Source organism: Octopus bimaculoides, chromosome 8 (genome assembly GCF_001194135.2).
Source record: "Octopus bimaculoides isolate UCB-OBI-ISO-001 chromosome 8, ASM119413v2, whole genome shotgun sequence".
NCBI classification, from domain to species: domain Eukaryota; kingdom Metazoa; phylum Mollusca; class Cephalopoda; order Octopoda; family Octopodidae; genus Octopus; species Octopus bimaculoides.
Window position 1 is genome coordinate 15,435,661 of NC_068988.1, and position 12,108 is coordinate 15,447,768.

The window sequence follows — 12,108 nt, forward strand, 5'->3', positions numbered from 1 at the left end:
TATATATATGTACCGCCTGACTGGCCTTTGTAGGGTTTTCGAGCGAGATCGTTGCCAGTGTCCCTGGACTGGCTCTTGTGCGGGTGGCACATAAAAGACACCATTTCAAGCGTGGCCGTTTTCGTGCGGGTGACACGTAAAAGCACCCACTACACTCTCTGAGTGGTTGGCGTTAGGAAGGGCATCCAGCTGTAGAAACTCTGCCAAATTAGATTGGAGCCTGGTGTTGCCATCCGGTTTCACCAGTCCTCAGTCAAATCGTCCAACCCATGCTAGCATGGAAGGTGGACGTTAAACGATGATGATGATGATGATGATTCACCCCCTTTGGATTTAATGATAGATTCGGTTCTAAATCCCAAGAACATTACTAAATACAATAGGCAACTAAAGATCAGCAGGTATAATGGCTAAAATATTGCGACTAAAGCAGCAAAGATGAGGACACTATTATATATCAATTATTCTTTCACTCTTTCACTTGCTTCAGTCGTGTGACTGTGGCCATGCTGGAGCACCGCCTTTTAAATATATAATAAAACTTAAAAGCATTTAGTCAAATCTATTACAACATTCAATGCAGTGATCATTAAAACCTATTTATAAATTAATTATACTGTGATTAGTCAATACTAAAACATAAGGGGGAACAACTCTGGACATAATTTGGTCTTAGATTTCTCCAAAGAAGCATAAAGTTCAATGTACACGTCATAAGGAAATCAACTGTATCACTTATAGATGTACAATCGAGTACATGAGTAAGCACGAAAATTAGCATTTTTTTTTATTTTGTGAGAATAAGCATTAATTTATATATTGAAAGCATTTAGTCGAAAAAGAATTATTATTATTATTATTGCAGTGAACTGGCAGAACCGTTAGCATGCTAGGTAAGATGCAGTGTGGCATTTACGTTTTGAGTTCAAATCCTGCTATGGTCAATTTAGCTTTTTATGATTCTGGGATTGATAAACTAAAGTGCTGCTCAAAGACTGAGGTTGATTTAATTGACTTTTCGAAATTACAGGTTTCATTAAATTCAATGACAGCACCACATGACTGGCACCCATGCTAGTGGAGCGCTAAGAGCACCATCAGAGTGTGATCTTTGCCAGGGCCACTGACTGGCACATAAAAAGCACCATTCGAGCGTGATTGTTACCAGTGTCGCCTTACTGACACTTGTGCTGGTGGTACATAAAAAACAACATTCGAACGAGGTTGTTGCCAATGCCGCTGGACTGGCTCCTGTGCAGGTGGCATGTAAAAAACACCACTTGAGCGTGGCCGTTGCCAGTACCGCCTGACTGGCACGAAAAAGCACCCACTACACTCTCGGAGTGGTTGGCATAAGGAAACTCTGCTGTAGAAACTCTGCCAGATCAGATTGGAGCCTGGTGCAGCCATCTGGCTCTCCAGTCCTCAGTCAAAACGTCCAGCCCATGCCAGCATGGAAAGCAGACGTTAAACGATGATGATGATGATGTTAGAAACAATTTTTTATTGGTAGTAAGGTGACAAACTGGCAAAATCATTAGCTCATTAGCATGTCAAACAAAATGCTTAATGACATTTCTTCCTTTCATTACTCTGAGTTCAACTGCCTTACATCCTTTTTTTAGGGTGGGTGGGATAAAGTATCTGCCAAGTACTGGGAGCAACAAAATTGACTAAACTCCTCCTATTATAAATAGTGGCTTTGTGCCTAAATTAGAAACCATTATGTAGAAACTGGCAGAATCATTACAGTTTAAACAAAAAAAAATATTTGCAGTATTTCTTCCAGCATTTTTAATCTCACAGTTCAATTCCTATGGTAAAAAGAAAGTACCAGTAAAATATTGGGATGGGAGGTGCTGATATTGGAAGGAAGTGGGGATTAGTGGTATGGTATCTAACCCTCCACCATCATATTATCAAAATTGCTGCTCTGATTCTTACTTAAATCATCATCATCATCAGCAGAGCGTTTAGATCAGTTTCAACAAATTACACCATTGAGAAAAACAGCAAAGTAAAAAAAAAAAAAAAAGAAACGCTTCTTTAATAGTTCAAGACATCTGGTACCATAATTGTTGTTGTCACTACGTCACTTACGACGTTGAGGGTTCCAGTCGATCCGATCAACGGAACAGCCTGCTCGTGAAATTAACGTGCAAGTGGTTGAGCACTCCACAGACACGTGTACCCTTAACGTAGTTCTCGGGGATATTCAGCGTGACACACTGTGACAAGGTTGGCCCTTTGAAAATACAGGTACAACAGAAACAGGAAGTAAGAGTGAGAGAAAGTTGTGGTGAAAAAGTACAGCAGGGTTCGCCACTATCCCCTGCCGGAGCCTCGTGGAGCTTTTAGGTGTTTTTGCTCAATAAACACTCACAACGCCCGGTCTGGGAATCGAAATCGCGATCCTATGACTGCGAGTCCGCTGCCCTAACCACTGGGCTATTGCGCCTCCACGGTGCCATAATAACAAGCACACAAATACACACAGATTTTTAGTTTCTTGTAGAAATTGACAAACAGACAAAATAGATTTTATCCTCACCTTTATCTTCAGATGAAATAACTTTACGCTTAATTGTTTCTTTATCCTGAGATGGAACTTCAGTTCCTTTTGTTGATACTTCTCTTCCAGGCTTTGATTCTTTAGATTTATTGTCAGAAGATTTCACATAGACAGCTATGCAAGTCAGACGGAATGAACTGTTGTGTTCTGCCAGCAATTTGGTGACAATGTCATTCTGCAATAATAATAATACAATGTTAAAATCAGAGTTAGATGTTATTGTAGTCATGGTCATTATTTAGTTCCAATGAGGTGGCAGAATTCTTAGGACACCTAACAAAATGTCTTGCAGCATTTCTTAGTGTTTTATGTTCTGGGTTCAAATGCCAATGCAGGTGACTTTGCCTTTTATCCTCTCAAGGTTGAAAAAACAAGTAGCAGTTGAGCATTGAGGTCAATGCAATTGACTAGCTTCTTCCCCAAAATTTCAGGCCCTATGCCTACCTAGAGTAAAAAGGGTTATTTAGCTCCAGGTCAACCTTGACTGAACAGACCTAAGATAGAAGGTGTTCCAGCTGTTAAAAATCCCATCTTGGTTCTTTTCAGTTTGGCTGCCAAATTTCAATCTCTTCAATTCCTGCTCAAATTGATTTCATATTTAGTGCAATATGATTTTAGATGCTAATCACTACTTGGAAATTCATTTTTGCAATAAATCAATAAATAAAGAGTTAATAGCTTTTAAAGTTTGAAAATTTTGGGTAATTTTAGCCAATCATAAGCCATGGACACATTCATGCCTATTTACATAGTAACAAGCCAAACATGAGAACTCTTTTGTCTGCAAGATAGCACATGTTGACAAATGTATTCTATGCTGTGTTCAGCTGCTTGTACCTAAACTAAAAGAGTAGCCTAATAATAGATTTATACTTACATCGTCAATGGTAACCTTCCATATTCTGATGTAGCCATCACTACAAGCATTAGCAAGGATATTGTCACCAGATGGGAGCACTTTGTGACACAGACCACGAATTCTGAAAATATAATTAAAATATAATTAAAAAAGAGTTAATGTTTACATTTTATGGTCATTGGGGGTTAGGTGTTTCATTACAAAGAAGATAACTTGTTTTAACTTTATTTCTATGGTACTTTTTCAGTACAAATCTCCCAATCCTACTAGAAGTTAGAGATTTCTATGAAATGCATGTAGTTCAGAATAAAAATCATAAAAATATTACAACTGCATAAATAGGGATAAAATTTGATAGAATGTATTGACTATAAAAATAATATATTTCTAAATCTTTCAGAGAGATTTATGCAGTAGCAGCACAATAAAGTGACAGTATGTTGTCAACTTAATGTGACAGTCCCATAAAAGGGAAGAATGTTACTGTTATTTAGCCCTAGGAAACACCGTTTCCTGTTGGACTTGACACATTTCCTGTGTCCGTATGTTTTCAAAGTGGAGATAAGCAACTCCACCCAGCAAAACCAACATCCAGAGACTAGTTTTAGAGTCATTGCTCATTATAAGTCTGGAGTAACATGACCTGCTAGCTGCCAATGCCTATCCACCTTTGAAAACATACATATTTCAAGTGAAATACATTCACTGACTTTTGAAAATAGAAAGAGAGATTTATGCAGTAGCCGCATGATAAAGTGATAGCATGTTGTCAACATTTCCTGTGTCCTTATGTTTTCATATATATATTTCACTTGAAATATATATGTTTTCAAAGGCGGATAGGCATCGACAGCTAGCAGGCCATGCTACTCCAGACTTATGATAAGCAATGACTCTGAAACTAGTCTCTGGATGCTGGCTGGGCTGAGGTGCTTATCTCCACTTTGAAAACATAAGGACACAGGAAATGTTTCCTAGGGCTACATAACAGTAGCATTCTTCCCTTTTATGGGACTGTCACATTAAGTTGACAACATACTATCACTTTAATGTATTGACTGATGACGTACATTAATAACGTGGCTTTTACTTGCTGAATTTTACCTGTGGTTATGTCACTTTCACCTGCCCAGGTAGGTTGATAAATTGATTACATGTAGGTATTTTCACATATATTTACAATATATCAATTCCTGGGTATTGATCTATTGTCACTGAGGTGAATTGTGACAGAAGTCTATGTAATTTGGAAGTTGCACAACTCCATTAGAAAAAGCAGAGATGTGCTTTCATCTGTTCTATTGATATGATGAAAGTGGTGTTGCTCTGCAGACATGCATACCTTGTGATCTTACTGCTCATGCTGACAAAAAACTTTCTTTAGTATAAAGTTAAAGAAATTAGTGGAAGGGCTTTGCTTCTCAACTCAAAAGTTTTGTAAGTCTCACATCACTTAACAAAAGGATCATCATAATGATTAAATATGTAATTATTCCATCCTTGCTCAGAATTGAGAAATCTCAATATCACTTAGATTGCTTGTGTATACAAATGATATTGACATCTCTGATTTTTGTTCTCCAACTTCAAGCTCTCTCTAATAAAATCCTTAATAAATATCATAAAATTCTATCTCACTGCTTGAAGTATACTCACCATAATGCTTCAAAATCAAAGAGGAAAATCCTAAGAAATTCACTAAATAAAACAAGAAATACAAATGCACACAGTACAGATAGGAAGTGTTTTGGCAGGAACTTCTTCCGAAAATGAAGTTAAACTTTCTTCTTTTTCACACAGAATTTGTTCATTTTATGGCCACAAGCAACAAACACAATTTGGATTGTGGTTATGCGCAGTTAGGGGCTCAACAACAACTGCAGTTACTTGTGGTACAGGACTTTCAGCATTCAGGTTATTTCTGTCAAATGTCATGCTTGTTTATTCACATTGCTTTGAATTAATTGTGAATTATCTCAGTTTTGAGGTTTCAATGATATGATTGTTTATTTTTGGAGTGACAGTGCAGGGTAGATGTAAGAGACTGGACTTGGCCAGTTTGATTAAAGAAAAAAAAATATATAGAATATTTGGGCCGGATATGGCTAGTTTGAATGCTAAAGCAATAAAGGTTAAAAACGAAGCGACGTGTACCCAGTTTAATAACTAAAACTCCTTACTAAAGAGTTATAGCTGATACGCAGGGCAATGAAAACATTTAATATAGCATCACAACAGAAAACAGCAAGAGTTACTTCCTTCTTGCTCCTTCAGTTGCATAAATGCATCACAGGCACACAACGAATTTTCTCCACACCTCTTATAATCTGCACTAATTTATGAGAAGGAACTTCAAACTCCCACAGCTGCTAAAATGTACAGGTACCTGTGTTTCATTTAATTATTTAAGTAAATATATTTGTTTAATTTACAGGTGACCACCCCTGGTTCAGAAAAATCAATGCTGTGCTTGTACTTGGTGTATAGACTAGGTAAATAAGTAGTAGCAATACCTGATATGTACATACTATATGTGGAGGCGCAATGGCCCAGTGGTTAGGGCAGTGGACTCGGGGTCATAGGATCGTGGTTTCGATTCCCAGACTGGGCGTTGTGAGTGTTTATTGAGCGAAAACACCTAAAAGCTCCACGAGGCTCTGGCAGGGGATGGTGGCGAACCCTGCTGTACTCTTCCACCACAACTTTCTCTCACTCTTCCTGTTTCTGTTATGCCTGTAATTCAAAAGGTCAGCCTTGTCACACTGTGTCACGCTGAATATCCCCGAGAACTACGTTAAGGGTACACGTGTCTGTGGAGTGCTCAGCCACTTGCACGTTAATTTTACGAGCTGGCTGTTCTGTTGATCGGATCGACTGGAACCCTCAACGTTGTAAGCGACGGAGTGCCAACAACAACAAACATACTATATAGGTATTGCCAATGCATTTGTGATGCAACCATACGCAGCCCGCCTGAGTAGACGGTTGCATCTGAAAGAAGCCCAAAGTTCAATTGAAATAATTTTCCAATGTGCATTCTGCTCTATAGTAAGACACAGTGTAGGATGATTTACATATATCCATTAAATGAATATTAGTAAAATTTCTATTTACTATTATAAAATATTTGCTTTTATATCCATTTTTCTATGGCAGCATTAATTGGATGAATAGATATTATTATTGAGGAATTATTTTACAGCTGCATGTGCTTTCTTTCTATAACAAACCCTTACTTGTTTCTCAAGTAAGGGTTTTTAAATTCCACTTCAGTTCCAAAGTACGGAATTAGCAAATGACTTGACAGGGATAGTCAACAATCATCACCATTTCTAGGTGAACACTTCCGTGCAATGACACAGAATACGAATACCCACAGCCGCATATAGAATAATGGCACAGGTGCCGACATGATTGAACGGTTTTAGATTCAGTCCCACTGTGTGGCATCGTGGGCCAACCCAAGCTGTGCTTTGTGACTAAATTCAGCAGAGAGAAACTCAAAAATCTGTCATTTGTGTGCATGCATGCATGTTTCCGGCCAGTCAGGTAGAACTTTTCTAATTTGATAAAATTAATTTCCTAATTAGTTTAGTTGTATAGGTTGCCGTTTGAAACAAAGTAAATGTTTACAATTTGTGGTAAGTTATAAATGTCACCATTTGTAGTACAGCGACAAGCGGTAATTTGCACTTTTAGAATGCCACCTCAAAAATGAGCCTTCATCCAACCCATGCCAGGATGGAGAAAAAAGAATGGAGTTAAATGAACAAACAAGATAAATACCAGCAAAATAATTGAAACATATTAAACAACTGACAGATAATGAAACACAAAACATATTGATATTGGATTATACTAATACGACAACAGACAACACAGAGGTAGGAACAAAAAAAAACAAAGTGAAAAATGTATGTTCAATAAAAAGAAACAAGGCAAGTAGAACAATAATATTTTGGTAAAATACCTGCTGGAATTGGTAGTTAACTTGTAGACTTCTGCTTCTTTTTCTATGTCATAAAAGATTATATCTGATCCTTCACCACCATATACTATTAAAGAATTCTGGAAAGATACAATTTTTTTTTTTGTTAATTAAACCCACTTAATTCTTCTGTTCACAGAAAGAGGGCTTTTGGTCAGTGCGGTTGAGTTACAAAGACAAATATTCCATATAACCTTTGAAATGAATATCATTGACCTTGTGTCAAGAAAGGAACCCCTATGTGGTTGCTCAACTTGCAAGAAACAGCAGCCAAATTTCTTTCAACCCTTTAACATTCAGATTACTTTGTCAAATGTAGTGGTTATTTATTCATATTGCTTAAAAATTAATACCTTATCTCATAGCTTAGAAGTTTTGATGATGTGGTTGTATATTTTTAGAATGACATAGTAGGGTAAGTGTGAGAAGCCAGATCTGGCTTGTTGAACATAAAACAGATAGAATATTTGGGCTGGACATGGCCAGTTTAAATGCTTTATGGCTTATGCTAGTTAATGTTGCAGTGAATAATCTAGTATTGTATATATGATAGCTGACATGGTAGTGTGCTAGGCATAGGTAGGACTGTGCAGTTGAAATGTTTCTTTCTCAACCAGGAAGGTTTGGGTTTGATTCCACAGTGTAGCACTTTGGGCAAGTGTCTTCTACAACAGCCTTGGGCTGACCATTAGCATGCCAGTAAAATTTTGATACATAGAAACTGTACATATACATACATACAATTATGTGTATTTATATATGTTAATATATCTCAATTGTTTCATGGTCACTTTTCCATGCTTGCATGGTTCACATGGAATTTGTTGATTTTCTATGGCTGGATGCCCTTCATGTCACCGTTCAAGGCAATATTTTCCCAAAGCTAAGCATGTTTTCCAGAGGACTGGAAACTAACAACCTCGCTTATATGGTGATGTTCATTTACAACAAACACTTGATGCCAAGATAAGGATACATACACACACACATTTTTCTCTGGTTTATGATATTCATTCCTTTAAGTTTTTTGTCAACTGACATCCTTTGAATTTGCAGGCCTCTTCTTCCTTTGCAGTCCCTTATGCTACTGTGGCCTCAAACCTTGTTTGAGACATCATTTAAAGTCCATTTTCCATGCTGACATGGGTTACACAATTTGACTGGAATTGGTAAGAACTGCACCAGGCTCCAGTCTGTTTTGGCTTGGTTTCTATGGCTTGATGTTCTTCCTCATACCAACCACTCTACAGAGTGTAGTAGGTGTCTATTACATGTCACCAGCACTGGCCTTGACCATGCAAGAAGATGGGATGGGCATTACTGGAACACATTTGACCACATCTGAACAGAAATATTAAGTTAGGGAAGGGCTCACAAACATTTTCAGCCACAGTCAGATACGACTTTGGGCCCAAACCTCAAACACATACACATTACGCTTAGTTTATACTTACAGTCATATATAGCATGGAATTAATACGACCTGGAGCTTCAACAATTTGGATTAAACCAGTTGTCTGTGAAATTAGAATAAAACCGCAATGTCAGTAAAAGAAGTCAAGTCGAATGTAGAGCATTTATGGACAAGAATTGCAGCAACATTTAAAACAGGATTAACTCTTAAATTACTGTAGTGCTTTCTCTCAATAAATCTCTTAATCTTGTGAGAAACTAGATATTTTGATAAAATGCAGTACAATCATGAAAATATTACTATTGCATGAAACTTACTGATACAATATGATTGTTGCTGTACAGTACATTGTAAATATATGTCTTATCTGCTGTTGTTGATCATTACCTGTGGCCATGTCACTTCCACATGCCCAGGTAGACTGAATACAGACAACCCATAGGTGCTAGACATAGTTAATAAAACCTTTTGGTCATCAATAGTGAAGTGTGATAGAGTTATAAATAACAGGTTTAAAAAACAGAGTTTTATACCAAATTTAATCATGTCACATGACAAACAGTCTTACCTTTGTGAGGTAAATTTCCAATTTGTGATTAAACACCAGACAATAAGTATCACCAGTTAATGACCACACTACAAGATCAGCAACTAAAATAAATAAATAAATAAATGCTAAATACAATTCTTAATTATTTACTCTTTAAAAATTCTTTGAAAATCATCAATGCTAATAAATAATAATAGTTTCAAATTTTGGCTCAAAGCCAGCATGGGTGGGAGCAAGTTGATTACATCGACCCCCAGACCTTGGCGAAATTTGAACTTAATGTAAAGATGGATGATATGTCATTAAGCATTTTGCCTGACGTGCTACTGTTAACTCACTATCTTTATAATAATCTTTTCTACTAAAGGTACATGGCCTAAAATTTTGAGGGAGGGAACTAGTCAACCACATCAACCCCAGTGTTTCACTGGTACTTAATTTATGGACCCCAAAAGCAAGAAAGGCAAAGTTGACCATGGCAGAATTTGAACTCAGAATGCAGCGATGGGCAAAATACCACCAAGCATTTTGTCCAGAGTGCTAACAATTCTGTCAGCTCGCCACCTTAATAATAATGGTTTCAAATATTGGCACAAGACCATCAAGTCCGGGCATAAGGATGATTGCAGCAAAAGGATCAGTAGAGTACTTCCCTTCCACCAAAGAGTGAAAAAGAATGCTCCAATTGCATCAAACAAAAACTGGAGCAAGGTATGATAGCCAGATATGTTAATGTGATACAAATGTATACATTCACTGCTTCTGCCTGATCTTTCAGAGATAGCTCCCACTCAGTCCATTTCAAGATGAGACTAGCCACCTTGATTGTAAATTTATTCCAGCTCCTATTCACTTGGAAATCTGGATTGAACCAAGCCTCCAAGCAACTCAACTGGTTTTTTGGTACAGTATCCTATGATGCAGGCTCAAGGAACAGACCATCTTCTCCAAGTGCTGAGCTGCAAGCCCACTGACTTGACTGGGTTGGTCTTTGCTCCTGTTATTGCTTCATGTTGCTTAAGTAAAGTGCCAACAACTGACTTTCATAATACCCAACACCATTACAATGATGTAATCTGCAAAGTGAAGGCACATGACTCGATTAGAGCATCAGGCCCACTGACTCACTGCAATGCCACTAGAAACTGGAATCACATTTGGAAAAAATTTGCACATGCTCATCCAAGTCCATCAAAGAGAGAAACACGAAACGACTTTGTCATCATGTCACGTCTGGCACCCAATCCCATAATTGTGTTTTTAAAGCAATAAACCATAAAAAAAAAAAGCCTAAATCCATGGTCTTAATTTAAAGAAACATAGCCATTTTGTTTTTTGAACGGGAGTCGTAAGTTTAAAGAAGTCTTTATGGCAAAAACCTTCTTTCACTACTTCAAAACAACCAACAGACTTTCTTTTTGAAAACAACAATGCATGTGGACATATTGATGGAATATGTGAAACTTTAAACTGTAAGACTTCATTACAAGGTATGTGCAAATATTTTTTTCACTATTTCACAAGGCTAAACTTACTTATTAAGTAAAATTGTTTGTGGGTCTTGACAGAAAAGCATGCAAAATGTTGTTTTTATGCTTTGTCATTTTCAAGTAACACCATACATTCTAGCCAAATTACATGCCGAAAACGAATGTATATGAAGAGAATTGATCATTTTAGGATTTCTGAGCAACTTTGTAAAGATTTGTATATCATTTATCACCTTTCAAATAAACTGCAGCAATTTCTATGGTAAAAAGAAATGTAATGAGAGCTTTTTGTTTTAAACTCATTTAAAACAAGTCCTCTTATTGTTGAAAATATTTCAGCCAAAAACATTCTAGATTTTAAACACAATTGTTCTAAAAGTATTTCGGAACGCTTCTAGAAACTTCCATGGGAACTTATAAAAGCCTGGACTTTTTTAAAAATTTTAGCTAGTGGATAGCTTGTTTTCTGGAAGCTGTTCAGTCTCACATTCAGTTGTATTCAAACGTTCTTGCTATGTTGATACAAGACATTTGCTTTCCTCCACAATGACCTTAAGTCATATATCTGATTTTTCTTTAAACGAGATTCAATTCTTGTCATCTCGAAAAGAATTAGATTTGATTTTCGATCATGCCCATGTTTCTTACGCTCTTCTTTATTGACGAAGGGAGATTACTCAGTTTATATGTAACGGTAACTGAATTTAGTAAAATAAACGAGAATCAAACAGGAAATATTTGGGAATTGATGTTTTAACACTCCTCCGCAAATGTATTTTGACGACGCTTGACACTTTACCAACAGCATGTATGGAAGAATTTAGTTTTAAAGGAAAGGCACATTCATGTCACTCACAACACATTGTGTCCATTTGAATATATTATCACCCACAGAATAAGTTGAAGACAACCAAACAGCAAACGTAGAACGAAATACAACAGAAGAAACACTAAAAGAAGCAGAGATGACATAGTTGACTAAAACCCTTGATGACAGCGTTCAGATAAGAATGTTGTAGAACAGCCCCCCCCCCCCATCCACCAGTATTGGACCATGAATCATTTGGTACTGGGCTACAGAAAAGAAGTTATGAATTGGATCTTTTTTAAAACGGGGGCCACATTTTTCATTAATGTTTTACGTAGTGCTTTTGGTACCGAAAGACTTTCAAACTTCGTATACTTATCTATTTTGTGTTATAGAACAGAAAAATATTTTTGTATTCGAATTTATT

General features: G+C 36.9%; 1 protein-coding gene across 1 annotated transcript in view; it reads right to left on the reverse strand.

Moving 5' to 3' along the window:
* The window catches only part of LOC106867492 (p21-activated protein kinase-interacting protein 1-like), a 29,028-nt gene that overhangs the window by 8,618 nt on the left and 8,302 nt on the right, over positions 1-12,108 (reverse strand). Inside the window, exons 5-9 of the mRNA XM_014912377.2 lie at positions 9,402-9,484; positions 8,874-8,936; positions 7,402-7,499; positions 3,450-3,552; positions 2,552-2,747 (exon numbers count right to left, since the gene is read on the reverse strand). Coding sequence (XP_014767863.1) covers positions 2,552-2,747; positions 3,450-3,552; positions 7,402-7,499; positions 8,874-8,936; positions 9,402-9,484 — 543 coding nt within the window. The remainder of the gene's footprint in view (positions 1-2,551; positions 2,748-3,449; positions 3,553-7,401; positions 7,500-8,873; positions 8,937-9,401; positions 9,485-12,108) is intronic.